The sequence below is a fragment of the Carlito syrichta genome, unplaced genomic scaffold (assembly GCF_000164805.1).
Source record: "Carlito syrichta isolate Samal-C Ts95f unplaced genomic scaffold, Tarsius_syrichta-2.0.1 Scaffold315166, whole genome shotgun sequence".
Classification (NCBI taxonomy): domain Eukaryota; kingdom Metazoa; phylum Chordata; class Mammalia; order Primates; family Tarsiidae; genus Carlito; species Carlito syrichta.
In genome coordinates, this window is record NW_007259262.1 from 200,392 (window position 1) to 221,512 (window position 21,121).

Sequence of the window (21,121 nt, forward strand, 5' to 3'; positions counted from 1 at the left end):
CTACCGGTCTTAAAACAGGAGTAATAAGTAATGCAGGACCCCACAAAAACTCAAGGTCTTCAATCCAGCTGTTTGTATCCTGGTAAAACCTAAGAACAAAGACAATATTTATGATATAATGATAAAAAATAAGCTCATCCTAATTCCTGGTTCAGTTTATTCTTTCAGTTTTTTCTTGGTACTTATTGTGAGTTTCAAATTTATTTGTTTGAGATGTCATTTTGAATTCATAGTGCTTACACCCTATGTGATTTATCTGACACTCAAGAAAAAAAGGAAGGAAGAGAAGAGGGAGGGAGAGAGTGAAAGAGGGTGTAAGAAGGGAAGGGAGAATGGAAAGAGAGAGGAAGGGAAATACGGAGGGAGACAGGGACCAAAGGAGAAACGGGAAGGAATAAAAGAGGGGGAAAGGTAGAAGGGAAGAAATGGAGGAGGGAGAGAGAGGAGGGAAGAAAAAAGGGAGGAAATTAGTTTATCTTGAACTAAAAAAAAAAACTATCATAGATTATAAGATTACTTTTAATCTGCAAGAAACGTTTCTGTTTAATATTTCTCTCTCCTATACATTCAAAAAGCATCACAAATCTTTCACATTCTACTTTCTTTGCTTTAAGCTTTTTCATTATAAACTTCAATTTTGGCCTGGATTTGGACAGGGTCATTTATTAAGAAAAAGCCCTGATCTGGTCAAAAGCATATGTAAAGACAAGCACAATATACCTTTTCTGTAACTACTATACCTCATTCTTGATCTATATTTACATGACTTTCTCGATATTTACTTGAGTTGTTTTCAGTAAATCTATGCTTCATCTTTCTTATTGATATAATTTCCTTAACATATTTTATATATCTTTTTCCTTGCAAATTCTATTTAATTCTAACATTTGTACCTAAATCCACCAAATTAATTCTATTTATTAATATTGTTATATAGCTCCCCAAATCATTTCCAAATGTGTACAAGCAGCAGAAATCTTGATATCTTGATTTATCTCCATTGATCTTTTCAATATGTATCAGAATATACTTTAAAAGATATAATTATTTACATATTACTCACTCATGAAGAACTGGCCTTACTACTGTTTCTCCAAACATATGAGCTTTGTAAAACAGAGTATAGAGAAAAGGTAATAAGGTATAGCGAATATTTAAATAATGTCTTGATGACTTAACCAACAGTGAATTCTGTCCAAAAAATGCAGGATCCTGATGCTGTGGGATAGAAAAAGAATTTAAAATAAGAAAGCTGAAATGTAAATAAAAATTGGAACACTTTTATCTATTTTTTAAAAGCAAATTGTATAAATTTTAGCTTATTTACAAAACATTAAAATTATTCCTATTTCATTATCAAAGGGTGTGAATATTTCTAGTTTTTGTGTTTTCATTTGTTTATTTGTTTTAATTAAATTTAGTTTTGATGTACACATCTTTACCTATTTAGACTAACATATCTTAAGTGTTCATTTAAATATACACACTTAAAACAAAGTAAATTTTTTTTAATGAAATCGAGTTATTCACTTCCTGATAGTGGGAGAATGCATTACTGGCTCCAATGTTTCATGCTTCCTTGTACCCCAAACCTGTTCCATGTTACTTTTCAGTCCCTTCCAGTGAGGGTGGAAGGACATGCCCACCACTTGACTGAGAGCTCAGCTGCGCGCCTACTCTGGACAGTGGAATGTTAGCACATGGGACATGTGTCCTTCAAGGAAAAGACCGACATTTCTTGCCTGAGGACTTGCTACCCTGTGCCCTGCCACTGCCATTAGAAGAATAAGTCCAGGCAGTCTTTGGGCTAGGGATATGGTGAGCAGAGCTGCCTGGCTGCCGACAGATTTGCAATGTGAAGGAAAGGCTCTCTACTGAGTTCAGGCTGGATCAACTGACGCCCTCATCAAGGCGCATTGATGGGAGCAAGCTTGCTTACATCTCCTGCTATGGGTGGCAAAATGAACCTAGAGTCCCAGCGAACACCTTGCTGAATCCACCATGATGTTTGCACTGAAGTCATACTTCCTTTGAGACCTCCCAACCATTGAAGGAGCTTGGTAAGAATACAATGCAGGCACTTTCCTGGTAGAAACAGGAAGAGCCAATGGTCAACTTGGCCTTGAGGACTCCCTACTAACCTGACTGAAACTTGGTTAGCCACTGGGCTGCTGCTTGTGATTCTTCCTTCCTTGTCATCTTCGCCGGATTCTGACCTACACACTGTGGCCTGTGGGTTCTCCCCACTGCCTCATGCGCACACCCCTGTGTCCTTCACAAGTATTTCCCCAATAAATATCTAATATCTAATTCTGTCTTGTCATCTGCTTTTTGGAGGACACACAAGAACACAGAGTATCAGGTGTCATGCAATTCCTGTCAAAATTTCCTATGGACACAAATTTCTTAAAAGTATAATTTAAGTGGATTAAGAGATAACTAATCAGTAGGTCGAGGCTGCGGAGAGCAGCATGCTACTGCAAAAAAAAAAAAAAAAAAAAAAAAAGAGATAACTAATCTCCAATTTGTATCTTTTAATCTTTCCTATCATACCTTCTTACAGGCTGAGCGGAGAAGTAGTTTCTCCCCTTAAACAGAATATAAGCCCTATATGCAATCCGTGAACAATGAATGATTTCTCAACCAACATGTATTTCATTGACATAATTGAAAGAAACCAGAACATAAGCTCCTTATGATTCTAGGCTTATGTTCAAGGAACCAAGTCTGTATTTCCTTCATCTCTCCTGACCTTTGGTTGTTATTCTATGGATTGCAGAGCGACACCCTGTCTAGCCTGGAGGCAGTTTGTCTTAGTAACTGCCTTGCTTTTAACTTAGAGAGCATAGCTGTTATGATAAGCATAGTTTAATCATTATTACTTACTCTGCTTCTGTAGTTTAGTTTAAACATTAACACATATCTGCCTTGTGTGGTTTTGGCCTCCCTTGTGTGGTTTTGCCCTATGTAAGAGGCATGCTGTGAAAATAAGCTTGTTCGCTCCTGCTCTCACCTATTGAGAGACATTCCAATCCCGCTGTTTCTTTTGTCTTTCTTTTCTCATTCCCTCCCCCCAGCTCAAGCCCTGCTCACCAGAGGCTGGACCCCCGGCACTTAATGATAATCTCACTGCTTCCTCTGAAAAGTGCACCTATGGGAGTCCACAGCAAGTTGCATTCCCAGGGCTGGTAGAATAGCTCTGCGTTCTCTTGTACTTCTGCTTACCAGTTGAAATTCATGTTTTAAAGGTGTTAGCTTTGTTTTGTCTCTATATATTTAGTCCAGTTTTATTTATTACAGAAATACTCTTGATCAAATTGTTTTACAAGTGTCTCTAACTTGTTTTTAATTAATGAAGTAGAAATTGGAAATCCTTGATAGCATATTATATTTTAAGAATAAAAGTCACCTGAAGTTACACTGTTAGAACCCAAGAATACATACTCAAAAAGCTTTGACTCCAATATAAAATACTGGTGATTTAACAAATTTGTAAAGCATATGCTTTAGGCTTACATAAAATATTTATATTGTGACTACATTTTGTTTCACAGTTTCCATTTTTCTAACATATAAAACCAGTGTTGGACTTGAGGATGTCTAACTATTCTTTATAAATTATGATACAGTCTTTCAAACCATTTATTCTATAGTTTTAACTTAAGTACATTGTTTAAAATATGTTTGTGTTTCCTCAAAACATGGAGAACAAGAAGCACTTACCTCATAGCCATCAGCATTGTGGTTTCTGGAAAATGGATAAAATGCTCCCAATTGCATCCATCTTCTGCAAAGCTCTTCTGTGGTTTCAGCCACAAATCCACAGATATCTGCTCCAATCTAAACAACAAGTAGGTCTATTACTTATACTGATCAGATTCTCAAATTTTCCTAGAGCATCACATTTTATGCCTCAACTGGCTAGTTTTCATTATTTATTATCTGTCTTACTGTCTTTTTATGCTCTTCCTTAACTCTGCTTCATTTACCATTTTTGCTCCATCCTTGCCTCTAATTGCATTATTGGGCATATTCTTTTTTGCATTTCTTCTTTATGCATTTTCTTAGCCTCTTGTATTTATTGATAAATTATTGTATTTTGATGTAATCATTAATTCAATGTATAAAGATGAAATTAATATATTAGAATGTGTTGTTTCTTAATCTAAAATGCATCTCCCTTATTTTACAATATGTTACTTTGAAAGTAAAAGAGCAAAAAATTGTAACTGTTTATTCAGGTTAGGCTTATAAAATTAATTATTTTAAATAAAATTGAGCTTTGCCCAATGTGTACCCGTATAAGACTGCATTATTTTTTTTTTTCAAGGACCCTCTAGAAAATACTCCAGAAAGGGCCTCATGTGATGGGTTGTAGTCAAAGTTTTGTTTCATGAACAAAATTAATTTAAATTATGTGAAACTGCCTTCAAGCTATGTGCATAAAATGTATATGAAACATAAACTAATTTCGTGTTTAGAGTTGAGTTTCATCTTCAAGACATCTCGTTATATCTATGTATATATTCCAAAATCTAAAACACTTCTGGTCCGCACATTTTTGGAAAAGGGATACTCAACCTATATAGCTTTCCTTATGTAGAGATATGTAGAGATCTTACTCTTATACTATGGTGCATATACATAGGCTAATTTTTTTGATTTATTTATAATACACACTATTTAATCAGAACTGGTTGGACCATTTATAAGCACCGTACCACTGCGTGAAAGTTCCCATTATGTTTTTTTTTTTTTTTTTTGCTTTTCTCAGCTTTTTCAGACTTAATTGTGGCCACCTATCTTCATGAAATATATCAAACTAGTTTTTTACTTGCATTTCTTTGATTAGTAAGAATGTTGAGGCCGGGCTTGGTGGCTCAGCCTGTAATCCCAGTGCTTTTGGAGGCCGAGGTGAGTGGATTGCCTGAGCCCGTAGGTTCGAGGCCTGCCTGGGCAACTTGGCGAGACCTCATCTCTACAATAAATAAAAAATTAGCCGGGCGTGGTAGCGCACGCGTGTAGTTCTAGCTATTCGGAAGGCTGAGACAGAAGGATCGCCGGAGCCCAGCAGGTGGAGGCTGTGGTGGCCGGGAGCGGCCACTGCACTCCAGTCTGAGTGACAGAGTGAGACTCCAACTCAAAAAAAAAAAGAATGTTGAGAACTTTTTCATAGTTTGATTTGGTTCATATAGGTTTCTTTTAATAGAATTGCCTGCTTGTATCTTGTACTAATTTTTCTATTGTTCTTATTTTCTATAGATTTATTGTAGGCACTTTAAATTGACTATCAACCATTTATTGATTATATGAATTGAAAATAGCATTTCTCCATATGTGGATTGCTTTTTAACTGTTTCACACAGTCTTTTGATGAACAGAAGTTTTCAAGTATTCAATTCTCTGTAAGTTTCCTTTTCCTTTATTATTTGTGACCTTTGTGTTTTGCTTAAGAAATTATCCCTCTAACCTAAGATCATAAATTTATCCTTATATTTTCTACTAAAATGCTTAGAGTTTGCTTTTCACACATAGGTCTTTAATCCTGCTGGGACTGATTTTTGTGTATGGTATGAGAAATTGACTCATTTTATTTTGGTTTTTAAATGCATAACCAGTTATCCATATGAATGGTTGATACTTTCCTCACTGATCTACACTGCTATCATTTAACAAACTGTCATATGTGCATGGGCCTATATCTTATTTTGTCATATTATTCTATTTGTGTATTGACAGTACAGTACCAGTATGCTTATTACTATAGCTTTACCTGGTAGAATAAGCCATCTTCAAGTTCTTTAAAATGCGTTATCTTCCTTGTGAAGTTTAGAATAATTCTTTATGTTCCCCCACACCTCTCTATAGTTTAAATCAGAATTCCACAGAATTTGGATAACAGTTTAGGGAGAATGCATATTCCTAATATATTAAGCCTTATTATTAGTTAACACATATCTTAAATTTATTTAGTTACCATTTAAATTTTTCTCAAAAATATCCTATGTTTAGTTTTGGTATTTACTCCTGGTTATTCTATTGTTTATTAACTAGTTACTAAGATAAATGATATCTTATACATTATAATATTGTTTGGTTTTCTCTTCTTTTTTGACAAAATATATTATAAATTGGTCTATTTTATTAAAAATTGCAATGAGCCACCTTTGCATTATGACTTTTAAATTTTTTTCTCTTGGGTCTTTGCTTACACTGTATCAATTTCCTCTCTTGCTTTCATTACCCACATCTTTCTTTAGGTTTAGTTGTTTTTCTTTTTCCTCTTTTTAAATTATTGTACTTTATTCATTAACTTTTCAGAATTTCTTTGCTTTTAAGTATTTAAGACTATAAGTTTTTCTTTAAATACTAACTTAGTTGAAATTTCATAAGATTTGACAAGAAGTAGCATTGTTAACATTCACTTCTAAGATTATTTTTTTCAATTCCATTCAGCTTATTTTTTGACTCATGAATAATTTGATAATATGGTTTTTAATTTTCAAGTGAAAGATTGTGTTCAAGTTTTTTTGTTTGGTTGGTTTTTGGTGTTAATTTTATTTGTGTATATAAAAGAAAGAATAAATATATCAATATAGTTTTATAAGATATTTTACTTTTTTGTTATGTAGTGGCTATCTTTAGTCTTTAATGTCAACCTTATACACTATTTTTTGTTTGATATAATTAGATTTGCCAGATATTTTATGTTTAGAAATTCCTTGTATGTATTTTCTCCCCTTTTGAAATTTTGAACATTTTTCTGTCCTTAGCTTTTATTTTCTAAGTAAAATGTTATCTTTTTGAATCTCCACTGACAATCTAATATTTTAAATAGATTTAGACTTTTAAAATTTATTTTTATTACCAGCATATTTTCACTTTTCTCTACCACCTTATTTGGTGCTCCATACTTATTATTAAACATTTTGCACTATGTTTTTTATTTGTTTTCCTGAATTATTTTGGTATAATTGAATTTTGTTTGTTTTATTTTCCCACTCTAATGGTTTGAATGTTATAAACACCATCCATATTCTTATTTTTTCCATAAGTTCCTTAAGAATAAAAACTTGATTGTTTTCTATGATGTGCCTTTTAATAATCTTATCAAAAGTCATGAAGAATATATAAAAAGTTTAATGTAATTGCTGCTTTTATTAGTAACACTAAATGAAAATGCCTTACCAAAGGCATTCCAAACAAACTGAATTCCAGCATTCCAGTAATAGACCATTCCATTTGTTCCCATGAAGCAGTGTTGTCTCCTAGCCAATGTGCAGCATGGCTTCCAGTTCCAGCAAATGTTGACCGGGTAAGAATGAAGCTTCTCTTATTAGGAAACACTTTTTGTATAGCTCTAAAAAAAACCCAAATTCATAAATAACATTTATTTTAAAAATAAAATTGGTAGCTACAAATTCTAAAATCTTAATTTCAAATGTATATTTTTCAATTCCCAGAGCCTAGCCATAATATTTGCAATTGTTATTCAAAACTTTATATCAACTTTGCATTTAGTTATCAATATATTGTTATTTAAATACATTCTGATCAAATACAATGGAAGGAAATCTTTTCAAAATGATTGACACTTTGAATCACTTCAATCATTCTTTATCAAATGAAATAAATCTGTGCTTTTGGTATCTTCTCAACATTTGTTTGGGAATACATGATTTAAGCTCATTGAAATTTTTTATAAGTAGAAAGTTAAGCAGTCTGAACTTGAACCTAATACACTTTTTGTAATGCAATGACGCTAATTATATCTTCATGTCTACATTTTCAAATATTAGCAAGCAATAATGGTTTAAAACTTAGATAATTGAGAAGCTTTTTAGTTTCTAGACATTAACCAATATCCACAACTATTAATATTGTTCATCTTGCCTGTACTGGTACCCAAATATTATTGATAATATTTCATAAAGGGAAATAATTAGGAAAAATATAATTATATTCTCAGATGATTTTCTGTATCATAATCTTTATCATATTGAACCACACAGTGTGCTTTTTCTTTCCTATAATATATTAACTTAAACATTGCAATATACAGTATTCTAATGAGTTTAACAAGTAAATTAACACTATGATGATGGTGCTAAGAGTTTTGATATTATGGTATGATTTAGAACCAGAAAAACATCGGTTTGAATTAACACTCAATCATAATTGTTTAATTATGAGAAAATTGCAAATATATTGAGACGAGGATCTGGGTTTCATTGACTATTGCATTATAGGATCTTACACAATGCTTGAAAATAGTAGATAATCAATATATGATTGTTCCCTTCTTTTGTATTATATTTTAAAACACATTGCATTTGAAAATTACTTAGGAGAATACTTCTTGGAAAACTACATTTTAATTAAATAGTTTTTTTAAATAACTAAAATTTGTTCTAAGAACAACATTTTTCCAAGCCAATTGTGAAATTCATGCTTAGAACACAACTATATTCAGACATGGCAAACTGAATCAAATTTTTGAAGAATAATTTAAATCCATGAGTTAAAAAAAAGTGACAGTTAAATACATATTCCATGTCATTCTTGATAACTGAGTTTCAACTTTATGAATGTTAGTAAAATAACTAATACTTTGCCATTATTTTTAGCATAAAAATAGTGTCTTTCTTTTTTATATTCTTGCTTTTTTGTAACTGTATTGGTAAATTATCAAACAAATTTCTAGACAATGAAGATGAAAGGATGTTTTGAAAGAAACTGTACTTACATCTCTGTGGCTATAGACATGCTGTATCCATAGAGGCTATGAACATCATACTGTTTCCCCCAGTACTGCACAGCATCCATGCAAATTGTCTTGGAATACATGAGTTTGTCAAGAATATCTGTGAGAAAATAGATAGGAAATATTTCTTAGCAGATATTTTTCCATTTTAAACTTTATATCCCTTCTTATGATGCACTATGTAATACAATACACAGTAAAAAATAATAATAAAAAAGAAAGAACAATTCAATTAAACTAAGCTCCAGTTAGGTCCACACCTTTCACACCTGTTGAAATTGGAATAACTATTCAATTTATACTTACATTGTTCCATGCTATGCTTTTAACTTCAAATATAAACAATTCTTTGAAAAAATAAACTTTAACAGGTATGTTAAAACATACATTTCCATATTGTGCATCCCATAGCTATAGATCCATTTGAAGGCTTTATAGTAGAGTCACTTATTTCAATATAATTCTAGGCAGGAAATATTTTGGATGAAAGACAAAAAAATGATTATGGGATTTCAAAATCATACCAAAGAGGGTAATTTAGAAATATATGCTAGACATTATAAGTCAATAAGAAAATTATCCTCAGTTAATAGTAATTAGATAACTAAATAAAATGTACCAGGAGTAAAAGGTGGATAATTCAATTTGTTGTCATTGCATCCTTTTAATGAACCTTTAATAAAGCTGGAAACTTCATTCATGTCCTAAATGGATATAAAAGGGAAAAAAAAGTAGATTTTAAATAATATAAATCATGCAAACAGAAACTCTTTGTTTGAAAATGTTTTATTTAAGGCAACCATGATGTCCTTTCACACCTACAAGACAAATATAAGCTACCAACCTAAAAATAAACAGAATGTACATATTGGATAACAGAAATGTCTTAAATAAGACTGAGAGATTTTAAACAATCACAACGTATTTAATTTACCTAGTTTTAATTACATATACAAGACATTAATTGTATAAACGTTAAGTAACTGTCTTTTCTATATAATTCTATTAGTCATCTCACTATGAGTCTATCATTCTACACATTCCTAACACAATCATATACTCAACATAATTGGCTTCCAGTGGCATTTATCTAGTTTCTATGATGTGCTAAGCACATTGCTAGCAGCAGTATCTGCCAAGTCCACAGTCTTCTACTCTGATGAGAAAAAGAAAGTGAAACAAGACAGATAGCCTTTATTATCCTAATTAAAATACTATGACCTCATGGAATCCCTGACAGATTGAAGGAGCCTTTGTTCAGCTCAACCACATTCTGAGATCTGGTGACCTAAACATATCTTGGAGACGTAGTGATGGAGCTATATGTTCATGGATTTCCTAGTAATAAAACCTTAGGCCCAACCATGTCTCACCACTTACTGGTTTTGTTATTGTAACCAGTTAAGTCAAGTCTTTGAACTAAAAAAAAAAAAGTATATAACATTATACATCACAACACATGTGCTCCTCTTCTTCTGCTCCTTACATTGAGGACATCTAGAGATTTTCTTATAGCCTTGTTTCCCACTTGTCTGTAATAAATTGTCTCTGCTTTCATAAAGACATTGCACTCAATCACATCCTTGTGCTGTGTTCATTTTATTTCACTTAGAAGAGTCATATTTTTTTAATTGCATTTTTCCTTTCCTATCCACTTCATGCCCATGTTTTAAGACCCAAATCAATTTTCACCTTCTCTAGTCTTCCCCCCTCTTATACCGACTGTGAATTATTTCCTTTAAATTTAAAACTCCTGTGTTACTATGTAATGGTTGGATCCATTCTTCTACTCCCTTATGAATCCTACCAAATGCTTAGGTAATATTTATCAACAGATTGATGTACAAATCTAAGAGACTGACAGTGTCACTAAATGAGACTGATGAAGACAGTTTTCTTCCAAAACTGCAAAATGAATCATTTGGATTACAGTGAAACCATATTTCTTTCATAAACTTGTAATTATAACAGCTAGACATACTGGTTTAGTTTACTAAAGCTTCCCTAAAGTTTCCCTGAATATTGACTTCTTCTGACCCCAAACACTAACAATAACTACTCATCACTATTATTCTCAAAACATTCTTATGAAAGTTTCCAGATTGTGAGTATAAAGAGAATCTTTTCTTTTCTTTCTTCTTTTTTTTTTTGAGTTGGAGTCTCACTCTGTCACTCAGACTGGAGTGTAGTGGCCGCTCCCGGCCACCGCAGACTCAATCTGATGGGCTCTGGCGATCCTTCCACCTCAGCCTTCCAAGTAGCCAGAATTATAGGCATGTGCTATCACACCTGACTAATTTTTGATTTATTGTAGAGATGAGGTCTCACCAAGTTGCCCAGGCAGGTCTCTAACCCGCGGGCTCAGGCAATCCACTCACCTCAGTCTCCCAAGGCCTGGGATTACAGGCTGAGCCACCGTCTAAGGAAACTTGTCACACAAGATTAAAATGAGAAATGATCATTTTATGAACATTAAAATTATAAATGCTTAAGGGATAATAATTATAGATTTCTCATTGTGATACAAATATTGAAAGGTATCTCCACTTCTCAAATGTTTTCAGGATAGTCAAGAATGATGAAAGGTAATAGAATTATAAGTATTTTTAAACTTAGTATAAAAACAAAACCTCATACAGCAGAATACCCATTGCTAATACATAGCATGTATTAATTCACTGATATTTAGTGAGCTTTGAACTATACTTTTTTAATGTTGTGTTTTCTGTTTGTTTGTTTAAGGTTTGGTCACCATGCTTCCGTGTTAGTATTGGAAAAACTCTGGTTTTCTCAGATGATCCTCCCCTCCTATCCCCTCCTTCTCTTTGGAGATGAATCAGGGATTTCAGTGTTCAATAGATGCAGGAGATGGAGCATTCTCTCTTTGTGTAGCACAATCAGACTCTCGCTATTTCTAAAGCATCATTTATACCTGCAATTTTCCTGCAAAGTGGTACTTTAGTAGGGGAAAAAAAAACCCTAAGGAAACTTTTAATATAGGTTAAATCATTTTAAGAGCAAGAATTAAAAATGAAGTTCAAGATCAGTGTGTAAGTTTTTTCATTACTTTTGCCAGTTGTTTAGTATTAGCAGTATGATCTCACTGATTTCGTGTTAAAATATTAAAGACTCTCCAAATTCATTTGCTACTATTGTCATGTCATGGGCCTCCTGAGGATTATGCTAATCCTGCACTCAATTCCATGTCGTCAGCAGAAAACATACCTAGTAGATGGTGCAGAAGAAGCACTTGTTAAGTGATTGATTGCATGAATAGGTGAATAATTAAAATAATGACTTAATGAATAATGAGCACTTGAGGATAGTGGAAATAATGTGGATCTAAACAGCCAAAGAAAGCATAGCTATCCCTAGAGTGCCCCTTATATCTTTTTTCAAAATTCTGTGCAGTTGTAAATTAGTTTCTGTGCTTTTGAATGAAATACTTGATATTCTCTCAATGTTAGTGTTTAAAGATTTTTTTTTCTAAAATAAAGAATTCTGAGATCACTAGGTAGTTTCATTCCTAAATGTGCCATAGTTACCAAAGTTAGTAGTTAGTGTCATAGCCGAAGGCATTAAATGTTTGCCTACCATCCAATTAAGACTAGAAGCAGGCTATCAATAGTTATGGTTATAAAACTTCATTCAGATGCTCTTCTAAACACTTGTGCTTTCCTTTAATAACTTTACAAGTAACCTAGGACTTTATTTTTTTTTTTAGACAAAACACTTAACCTATTGCCAATTTTAATTTGTTCTGTGCCATAGCTTACTAAAAAGATGTCTCCAAAGGACTTATTCAGATTTATATGCTGCAATCGCTTCACTATTGTAAACTTTAATAAGTGTTTTTGAAATTGCATGGCTATAGATTTATCTCTAAATCTCATTAGCCATTTTTCAGATAAATTACTATTCATAAAAAACGCCTTAGTTACAAAAACAAAATTTATTCCATAAAGTGTATTAGTAAAAGAGAAAAATTTTGATTTTCATTTTTAGCTTCTGCTTTTTTCTATCCCATAAACATGACAGGTATAATATTTATACATTCTAGAAAAGGATGCTATAGAAGCTTTTAATTTGGGGATGAATACATTCGAAAAAAATATATCTTGTTGACTTAATTTTTATGGCTAAATAATGTTATGTTAATTGACCAAAAATCACTGGTTTAAAATAGATACTTACAATCCAAAGTCCATCATAGTTCACTTTTTCATGGAAAAGACTGCATTCATTTGCCCACCAATCTATGCAGGATGGATTGGTGAAATCAGGGTATACTGTTAATCCTGGCCATACCTGGAAGAATAGATCACTCACTTTTTTATGTAAGTGGAAGGAAAAATAAATAAATACATGGAATTTCGAACTGATTCACTTGAAAATTGTACAAATTATTTAAGTTATTGTACTCCTTTGGGTACATGTAACTTGTAAAAATTCACAAAAATCTCAGGACTACTTTAAGATGTAATTACAGGAGAGCAACTAAAGAAAAAGAAAGTGAGATCATAAAGCATTTAGGAAGGGAAAAATATACAAACATGAGAAAAGAACATGCTACTATTCTAACTGCAACTAAATGTATTACCGAGCATCCCTATAGATTAAGTTATTAAACAAATCAAAACCTATGTAATATATTATTCTTCTGATAAAAGAAAGCACAGTAGTTCATTTCCAAGGGTATTTGTTTCCAAGAAATAAAAAGAAAATGAATTATTCTAATTTTTTATTAACAAACACTAATATAAATATATATAAGATATATATTTAGACAAAACACTTAACCTATATGCTACGTACTGTTTCAAGTACTTTTATTATTATTAATATTTAATATTCATTGGAACTTTTGGAGGTAGGTACTGTGTTTATCACCACTTTACAGATGAGCTAGATATTATAATTAAACCCATTTTGTAGATGAGAGAAGTGATGTATAGAGAAGTTAAATAAGTTGTTTAAAGCCATACCCATAATAACAGACACAGAAAGGTCTCAAACCCAAGCAATCTTTTACCTGAGCCTATGATATTCAACACTATGTATGCTATGTATGCTATGCTACTGCTTCATGATTTATACTTCCTCAAATTATTTGGCATTATTTTACTCATAACTTAAAATAATAGCATTAGACAAGAATTCAGTTTCAGATAAATTAACATGTTACTATCCTTATGTCCAAATAATCCATGTTGGTTGTGTGATTTGTCCTCATACAAAAAGCTGTTATAACAACATGCATTCTCTGAAATATTAATAGGTACTAAGTGTTGGAAAATGTGCGTTTTTTTTCCTGCTGGATCTCACAATTATTTAAGGAAGATTTGCATCAGAAACTATAAATCTGATAAATGTGATAAAAATATACAACAGTCTTCATTGTTGTAAATAATTCTATAATAAATGTTTTTTAATAAATTGATGCTTTTTCCTTCTAATTTATTTAATTTTATTAAATCACAGAAATGATTATGTCTCAATGCATAGACTCAATTTGTCTAGATATTTTATGATTTTTATATGTCTTTAAAAGTTGCCTCCAAAAGAATATTTATTCTGAAAAATACACACTTGAGACATAGGCAGTTTTCTGATTCTGTTTCTTTTTAGTTCTATGATCTTAGGAAAGTGACTTCACTTCTCTAAGATTCCATTTTTTTTCACCTGTGAAGTAGAAATTTTAGATCATAACTATCTCTTTATTTTATTGTGAGGATTAAATGCAAATCATAAAGCTTGGTGCCTATTAGATAAGTATACTATTTATATTTGCAATTTTTTATATCAAATTTCTGCTACTCTTCTCATAATTTGTGTAATAATCTAGATTATTTACCATGTTTTATCTTAAGTTTTGTTTGTGGCACTGAAAATTATCTAGTGTCTCTTTATTTTTAACGGCTTAGGAGATTCTTACCATATTTCCTTTGTCTAAAATTTTTTGCCACAATTAAAATATAAAATTCAAAGTTGAGAGTAAATATATATACAGACACACACACATTCATACGCACTTTGTTTCAGAGAAGAAAATTTGAGCAACACCACTTTAATGAATGTCATAATTTACCTCTCCAATAAGTGGGGTACTTCCATCTGACTCATTTACCCAGACATTTTGTGCACTTCCCCTGTCATAGGCTTCATATGGTGCTCCATTGGTACGTTTATTTATGGAAATTGCAGGGTCCTAATAATAGAAAAAGAAACTATGGAAAATACGTTAACTTACAAATGTGTAAATACTTAAAATGCATAAATATACATAATCAATTGTTACCAAGATGATGACATATTTCTGTCCATGGTTATGCAAATCTTGAACAAATTCAGGGAGCCCATTAAATGCAACTTCATCATAAGTAAAAGCTTTCTTTTCTTCCATATAGTCAATATCAGTTACCTGCGTGTCCTGGAAGATGGCAGAGTGAATTTCAACACAGTACTAATGGAATTATTTTAAACATTTCAATCTAAAATACAACAAATTTGTATTATAAAAAATAAATATTAAAGCATGCATGGAATTGCATTCCTTCTATTTTACTAAATAACAATGATATTGTTTATAAAACTAGTTTTCAATTATTAAGTACAAAAGCATTGAATGGTTATTTACATTTTTCAGTGATGATGCATTTTTTATATATGTAGGTTTCATTGTATAAAGAACAAAAATACACTTCAGAAAATTATTTTCAAATATGTAGGTTCTAAAATTAAGGGTTCATATTCATCTTAAGAACAGAACATGATTTTGCTCTCAGATAAACTGGTATTCTGCCAGTATAACTAATAATCAGTTTTTCAAAAGTGTATATTTATAACTTTAAAAAAGATAAAATATACTTTACAATTTAAAAAGTAGCCTCATAAATATAAATATGGAATGTTTATATAAGATATTCTTGAAAATTTTCTACATTTATTATGTAATAATACTTAACTTGATATATATTCCCACAAGTCCCCATTCTACTTACAAATGGTATGCCAGCTTCCCGGTTTCTTCTTACCACTTCTTTCACTACGTCTAGTGATTTATAATTCCAGCGACTCAGTTGAAATCCAAGACTCCAATATGCCGGCATTGCTGGTAGTCCAGTGAGCTTGAAGTAAATGGACATTGAATTTGTTTCAATAAAAAGAAATACATTTAGCTTAATAACTAGCATTAATGTGCTTCTTATTTTGCATTCTAGTATTCATTTAAGCTTACACATTCTAAATAAAGATTTATTGTTACCTCGATTCTAAATGTTTCCTAGATATTCTCTTCTAATGTGTTATGAAGCCCTTAACAAGTTTATGTTTTGATCCTCATCTTTTATTTTGCGTTTTTTTAACTGAAGCAATCCAGAAAGTAGAATTTACCAAGATATATTTTGTTCATCATAAAAAGTTAAAGAAGATACTAAAAGAATAGCAATAAGAAAATAATATGATCAAGGGGAAATTATTGCATCACACAATGACTTCCTGGAACAACAAAAAGTCACAAGAAAAAAAAAGATGTTTAAAATACATAGATTCTGTTCTGTTCCCTTATATCTTGCAGTTCTTTCTTTTCTGATTTGCCAAATGTTAATAAAATGTATGTTCTACAATGCTCCCATCCAATTTTTGCATAGGGTTCTTAGCTCACTGGCAAGAAGTGTCTGGGCTTCCTCCCTTATCCCAGGGAAAAAAATGGGTCACCATCTCCCCTGATTCCTGCAATGATTTAAACAAGCTCAGTGCACATTTGCAAGAGGATGCGTGTCTCCCTAAAACAAAGGACATGATTTTGCATCTGGAAATTTGGAAGTTATTTATATTAATTTTTTTCACTAAAAACTGAGTATTAGGTAATATTAAGACAAGTAATATTTTTGGCATAATGGTTTTTTTATTTTGGTTTAGGCTTTTATATATAAATTTTGGTTCCACAATTTGTTCATAATCTTTGTCTAAAAAAAGATTATGTAGAAATCAAACAGAAATTATTCATGTTTGGTTATTACTTTCTATTTGAATTAATTATTAAACTTATTTTTAAAATAACTTTATATCAAATAAATTCTCAAAAAAAGCAGTGTATTTCAAATTATATTCCTAAGCACCTTATGTTCCATAGAATTCTTTGAAAATTTGGAAATGTGATAAAAAAGTCTTGTCATATATGTATGAAAATTGTTATATGTGCAGCAAAGTATATTTCATATGTATGTAAAATATTTATTACATACTTATTATGTAAATATTATACATTGTATTTATGTATTAGATTTTTACTAAAAATGGGTATTAGGTTATATTAATACAATCATATTGTATATATGTATATACGTTGTGTACATTGTCTTTAAAACTAAAAAACAATCTGGTCACTCAAATCAATTATGTTTTAAAGTTTTATATATTGAAACTCATAGGCTAGCTTATACATAGAAGATAACATATTTTTTGTCAAATAAAAAATAAAGTTCTGCCTACTCTCTACACATTTCGAGCCTCATTTAAATGAAGTAGTGATTAACAGAGGTCTATTTTATATCCATCTTTATACTTTATTGCTTAGTTTCAAGTCTCTGCTTGAACATGTTGAAGGAAGTACACTACCGCACTGAATGTATGCTGCATTCATGTATGAAGCAAGACTCAAACTCAAATACTGTTGACCACACACTTTATTCAGCATGTAATAGACAACTATGTCAACTAATGTTTGACAAATGAAATGTCAAATTCACTCAAAACACTCACTGTTGCTCATGTAATAACCATACTACAATGTCTGTACATAAGTCATCCATAACTTTAATTGAGAATATGAATTACAGAAACACTATATTTTGTGTGCTTTTTTAGAAAATAAAATTCACACTTATGAACAGAAATTTGGGAATTATTAGGCACTGTAAATAATTCAACTATGTAAAACACAAGCTGCTCTCATTTCAGATTTTTGGATTCTAATTGAAGAATTTTTTGATAGTAATCACCTCTCCTTTGAGAATTATATGTCAAAAAATATATCAAGAAAATGAGATTTTTAAAAGGGGCATTATTCTTGAATATTATACCAATGAAATTTTATTTTTCAATGATTACACCAGGAATCATAGGTAGCAGTTACAGGAGAGCAATTGCATGGGAAGATTCAGAAGTCTCACCTCTCAAGCCCACCATGGGCTCAGGTAACTTAAGATGCTATTTAATGTGTAAATGAGAGTTGTTTAGATAGCAATTTGAGATGAAAAGTTCCAAACTATGGTTTCAAACTAACCCCTCTCTAGGACTGAAGATCAGAGCCAATTTTCCTGGATTTTACCCATTATGCATGTATAGCTAGTTTCACTGCCCTTTCTCATGACTGAATTACCTCTAGGATTTTGATCAAAAGAATGTATGAACTATACACATATTGTCTGTACTCAGTGTTGAAGACAAGATACTTCCTTTTTCTTTATATTACCAAAGTCATGAAAAAGAAAAAATTTGCTATGCATAATCCAACTTTTGAACTCAGCTGCCTAGAAATAAGAAAAAATTTTGATAGCAGAAATATAAACATTTAAGTATATATAGGGTTCGTGGTATAGGGGAAAAATTAAAATCATATACTTGTATATTAAAATGGTACGATTTTCAAATACATTTAGCCTCAGATATATAAAATAAAGTTATCTAAATATGTGCGCATGTCAGATGCAAGAAAGTATTGCATAGAATAGACCTAAAACACACCTGTTGATACTGTTGAACTACTTGTTCTGGGGTATCTCCTAGAAAGACGTAAAAATCCAGAATGCCACCAGTAACTCTATAAGTTATGATTGGAGTAGGTTGGATGAAAACCTCTATAAAATAAAATTTGGAAAGGTTTATGTAAATAGTAAAAATGTATTCAATAAAGCAATTACTATGTTATTTATATTAGCCATATTGTTTACACTATTTTAAAATAATGAAATAGAAATAAGATAATGAATATAGGAATAACAGAGGAGAAAAAGTAGAATGTGATGGGGTTTGAAGCTTATGATAGACTATCCCAGAAATTTCCTTTTACAGATGTTGGCAAAAGCTCTATTGGAAATTACATTGCATGGAGTAGGGGATTACTCCTCTTAGAACCAAAAATGTTTTCTCTAAAACTGCATTTCAGTTAGTTATTTTAACTGAAGAGCCTCTTAAAGATCATGTTATCATATATTCATTTCTAAGAAAAAATAACAAATGTTTTAAATTTAGCTTATCTGAATGTAAGACATAATAACTGACTAGATAACCATATAACCGATGGATTCTGTGAATGCATTCATTTTTTGACTTTATTATCACTGAATTATCTATTAAACAGATATTGCATTGATAATATTAAAATCCAAAAAAAATCTGCATTACTTGAATCTTGAATTGTGGTAAACTAAAAAAGTCACTTATCCTTTTTTTTATTTCCCTAGACACATCTCTTTTTTTATTTATAGTGACATGTTAATCTTTTTTAAAAAATATTTAATAGACAGTGTCTTACACTGTTTCCCAGGCTGGAGTACAGTGGCATGATCATAGTACTGCAGCCATGTACTCCTGGGGTCAAGTGATCCTTCTGTCTCAGCCTCCTGAGTAGTTGGAAGTATGGTATGCACTACCGCACCCAGCTAATTTTTAAAAATTTTTTTGTAGAGACAGGAGCCTTGCTATGTTATCCAAGGTGGTCTCAAGCTACTGTCCTCAAGCAATCCTCTCATCTCAGCCTTCCAGAGAACTGAAATTATAAGCGTGAACCATCACACCCAGTCTTGTTAACCTATCTTGACAAAAGAGGCTGTGGGCATAAATATACTCCTTGAAATGGGTGTGTTTCAATGTCCCTCTAAAGGAAAAATACAGTGTTTGAACATTTCAACATAGCATACTCTCTCCAAACAGACGCACTGGTATGCAAAAATCTATTGTCTCACTAATTTCAAAATCTACTTATAAGAAGCTCATATGCTAAAACCATTAACAATAGAGTTTACTCTGACATACAATATGTCTGAGTAAAATAAAAGAGCAGTTAAAACATTTAAAGTGAAATCTCCTTTAAATATATTATCAACTAAATTATTATTCTTACCCATTGCATTGCTGTTCATTAAAAAAACACCAAATGACTTTCCAGAAACATCTTCAATGCACATAAAGAATGTTTGATGGCCATATAAGTTATTATTATTCTATAAAGCAAAAATTTGATAATAAAGTGTTCAAGTTTATTTAATACAAAGATTTTATGTTAAAATATTTTTATAAATTAGTTTTCATAATTTTCTTTCCATATATCCATATTCATTTTCTTCACTATATGTACCTATAAAACATTATAGTCCCAAAATCTTCTAACTTATTTTAACTATTAACATATCACTAACATACAAAATACATAATGTATACACTATACTATGAATAGATTATTTAACTTTCCTTAATGTTTTATTATGATTAAATTAGTTTTAATAAGCTATTCATGATAAGGTAATGGCACATGTTTATCAATTATTTCCCAGGTATGATTAAGACTCTGCAGAGAATTCCAAGATGATGCCCACCCTCATAAGATTTTTGTTGTGCATCTGTTGAGAGCTGTTGAGGGGATAAAATTGTGGAGGCAAATTTGAAAGACACTAATAAGGTGAAAGGAAAAATACTTCCTGACTAGTTGGATATGGAGGGTTAAAGAAAGGAAAGATTGTATGGAAAGCAGCTATGAGGTTCTCAGCTGGGTGTTTATTGCAAATTGAAAACAGGAATTAGTAGAATCTGTTAGTAGTCCTATATCAAATGAGGCTCTTCTAAACACCATTCATTTGTTTGTTTTGGAGAATGAATTAGTTAGCATTGGTATCTTAAAAAATACAAACATTTGACTCAAATCAACCAGGAGTTTCTAAAAAAATTAAAAAACAGTATGGGACAGTAGGGGAAAGATAGCAACAGAGCCAGTCGGACTGTGCAAGTCCCTGTGTGAGTGAGTGAATGGATGAATTTGTGTATATATCTGTGGTCTTGTGAGTGACTGACTGTGTGGGACTAGGGAGCAAGTGGCTAGGGCTCTCCTGGTGAAGCGGTCGTACCTCATCTGCTCTGCTTGAACTTGATGCTTCCTGGAGCACAGGAGCTGACCACCATTTTCTAAAATTAACAAAGCCCTTCCTGAGAAGAAGCTACCAGGAGTGACTGATGTGGCCAGACAGACCAATCACCACAGTGCCAGGTCAGACACTGGCAGTGAGGGCTGTAGAGGAAGTGCAACAAGGGAGCCATAGGCAGAGTCCCACTGCAAGAGATGAAACAGGCACCCTCCCACCA

The 21,121-nt window shown here is 31.7% G+C and overlaps 1 protein-coding gene across 1 annotated transcript in view; it reads right to left on the minus strand.

Annotated features, from left to right (window-relative positions):
- SI (sucrase-isomaltase) overlaps window positions 1-21,121 on the minus strand; it is a 100,970-nt gene that overhangs the window by 52,940 nt on the left and 26,909 nt on the right. Inside the window, exons 7-18 of the mRNA XM_008072422.1 lie at window positions 19,890-19,989; window positions 18,512-18,624; window positions 15,766-15,891; window positions 15,063-15,194; window positions 14,853-14,972; window positions 12,959-13,072; window positions 9,384-9,468; window positions 8,747-8,864; window positions 7,189-7,360; window positions 3,724-3,840; window positions 1,064-1,218; window positions 5-89 (exon numbers count right to left, since the gene is read on the minus strand). Of these exons, the coding sequence (XP_008070613.1) occupies window positions 5-89; window positions 1,064-1,218; window positions 3,724-3,840; window positions 7,189-7,360; window positions 8,747-8,864; window positions 9,384-9,468; window positions 12,959-13,072; window positions 14,853-14,972; window positions 15,063-15,194; window positions 15,766-15,891; window positions 18,512-18,624; window positions 19,890-19,989 (1,437 nt within the window). The remainder of the gene's footprint in view (window positions 1-4; window positions 90-1,063; window positions 1,219-3,723; window positions 3,841-7,188; window positions 7,361-8,746; window positions 8,865-9,383; window positions 9,469-12,958; window positions 13,073-14,852; window positions 14,973-15,062; window positions 15,195-15,765; window positions 15,892-18,511; window positions 18,625-19,889; window positions 19,990-21,121) is intronic.